General features: G+C 39.3%; 1 protein-coding gene across 1 annotated transcript in view; it reads right to left on the bottom strand.

Moving 5' to 3' along the window:
• LOC107730518 (sarcoplasmic/endoplasmic reticulum calcium ATPase 2) overlaps positions 1-2,732 on the bottom strand; it is a 38,630-nt gene that overhangs the window by 20,026 nt on the left and 15,872 nt on the right. Inside the window, 1 exon segment of the mRNA XM_074560142.1 lies at positions 1,311-1,513. Coding sequence (XP_074416243.1) covers positions 1,311-1,513 — 203 coding nt within the window.

The following is a 2,732-nucleotide window of genomic DNA, read 5'->3' as shown; positions in this document are numbered from 1 at the left end:
TTACCCGAGCCTGCTTAAATGCTGTGGGAAATGTACCAGTGTGAAGAGAGGTGTTGATAATGTGAGTAAGCGCAGGTATGACTGAAGAAGAAATGGCCTGAAGTATGTGAGTGGGGATAGGATCAAGTGGGCAGGTAGTAGGATGATTGGAAAGGATAAGTTTGGAAATGTCCGTCTCCAAGAGTGGAGAGAAGGAGGAGAGTGTGTATTTGTCGTTATGAAGTTATCATCGGTTTGTGGTGTGGAGAATTGGTCATTGATGTTTCTTGTTTTATTTATGAAGAATATTGCAAAGTCATCAGCTGTAAGAGTTGATGAAGGAGGAGGAGGACAGAGAAGAGAAGAGAAAGTTTTGTAAAGTGTGCGAGAGGCAGAACAGTTGTTAATTTTGTTGTGGTAGTATGTCGTTTTAGCAGTGGAGACATTTGCAGAGAAGGAAGAGAGGAGTGACTGATACACACTAAGGTCGGTCGATTTTTTTTTTTATTTGCGCCATTTCCTCTCTGCAGCCCTGAGTCTAGAGCAATGTTCACAGAGAACATCGGACAGCCAGGGTGCAGAGGGGGTAGTACGTGCTGTTCTGGATGAAAGGGGGCAAAAGTTGTCCAAGCAAGATTAATGACAGAATTTTCATTTCTGGGTGAACTAACCATTTAACCTGTTAAAGATGTCTGATTTACTGTATGTTTGAATAAACCAATCAATCAGTTTCTATGACAAACAACTTTCTATGACAGCCACCATTTAAATGTTAAATATTTCAACAATAAATTGGAGAAGAAACATTTTTTGCACATTTTTATTGGTCTTTTCTTGATTTTTAACATGCTGCCTCGTACATTAATAAGGGTTTGAGTTTTGAACAAAATAACTGTGAAAGATGACACAAATATCGGTGTGATCGCTGATCATGTTTGGATTAGAATAGGCCAGATGGCTCAGACCAAATCTAATCACTGCTGCACACCTCACACAAAGCTGTTTGTTAGACATATGGGACAAAATGGATCCGTTTCACATTTATACCACATTTGCACTGCTTGTCTGGCATAACTGTTCAAATTTAAGAGCATGTTCATCTCTGTAACAAGGAATGTCATAAACAAAAACCCTGCACTTTAGTGGATACCCTAAGAAGAGGGGATAAGCCGAGGTTTTTTTTTTCTGCATCATTAAGTGAAATGAAAAAAATAATGACTGCACTTGTGTATTATAGAATCTGATCTAACCTGATGAATAACATTATCCTATATACAGTAATGAAAGGTTTTAATCTTAATAACAAGGAGTGATGTGTGTAAATGACTCACAGCCGATGATGAGGTATCTGCAGAAGAGCCAACCCGAAATGAGTGGTTCTCTAGGTGAGCGTGGGGGTCTGGACATGATATCCAGGTCAGGGGGGTTGAAGCCGAGAGCAGTAGCTGGGAAACCATCCGTCACCAGATTGACCCACAGCAACTGGACTGGGATCAGAGCCTCGGGCATTCCCAAAGCAGCGGTGAGGAAAATACTGAGAGACAGAGAGAAAAAATGACTAAACAATGCTTAAAATGCTAATTTTGCAGACAAAATCCAGTCATCCATTCAATGGGAATCTGTGTAATTGGGGATCTGCACTAAGGGGACATGGTGATGGAAAAAAAAAAATGAGATGGGAGGAAAAATGTTTTTGTGTTCTTTGTAACTGGAAACTTTATGTTCTTTCGCAAATGTAATTTCATGTGAGGGCATGGGCGCCTTAAGATAACCAAAGGCCCCTGGGCTACAGCATTACAGTAGGCCCCCCGACCCCAGAAAACCTCTCTTTTTTTAAGCTTCCTAACAATTATTTGTCAAATTTCGTTTTTTGTCTTGTTAATATGCCAGTTAACATTCACAACACTGTTCTGCGTAAAATGTGAATATGCAAATTCACTCTTTGCGACAGGTGGCGCTTGTGGAACAGCAGAATTATATAGACGTTACATAAAGTAAACACTACGTTATTACGGGCATTATATGGAGGTAATACGAAAGGAAAATGCCATCAAAATGTTCCTGGCTGAAATATGAGTTTACAGGTATGATTTAAACACCATAAATCACACAAAATATTAATTATTCATCATCAGTAGATCAAAACAACACGGCATATGTTGGCATAAATGTGGGTTATTTGGTGATTGCTAACTGCGTTTTTATTTTGAAACATGACGTGCTCACGTTTAATTAGTTAAATCACAGCCGTATAAAGTTTAATGATTACATTTAAGCAATAGGTCAATTCCTATTTTTCCATCCCCGGATTTAAAATTGAGACTTTGCAGCAGCACTATTTATGGAACACAGATGACACACAGATTACATTTAAGCAAGTTACTGAACTCTCACTGTATGATGTTACAGAACGCTGTTCGGTCCTTTCACACAGCAGTGTTGTGTTTCTGTTAATCTGCGTGTTGACATAAAGTTAGGGCTGCACGATAAATCGCATGCGATATTTAATGAGCATCTTGTCAGTAAAGCCGCTTCTGTAATCAGCGGTAAATCTCCATCACGTGCGTGCTTTCACATGGAGCAGCATTTACTACACAGAGCCGTTGTTCACTGACAAGCTGCGCAAAACCACGATCATATATGATATCATATATCATATATGATCATATATATAGATTTACTGCTGATTACAGATGAGGCTTTACTGACAAGATGCACATTAAATATCGCATGCGATTTATCGTGCAGCCCTA

The sequence above is a fragment of the Sinocyclocheilus rhinocerous genome, unplaced genomic scaffold (assembly GCF_001515625.1).
Source record: "Sinocyclocheilus rhinocerous isolate Xijiao unplaced genomic scaffold, SAMN03320098_v1.1 scaffold1570, whole genome shotgun sequence".
NCBI classification, from domain to species: domain Eukaryota; kingdom Metazoa; phylum Chordata; class Actinopteri; order Cypriniformes; family Cyprinidae; genus Sinocyclocheilus; species Sinocyclocheilus rhinocerous.
The sequence above is the reverse complement of the archived record's forward strand: the minus strand, read 5'-3'. Positions and strand labels throughout refer to the sequence as shown.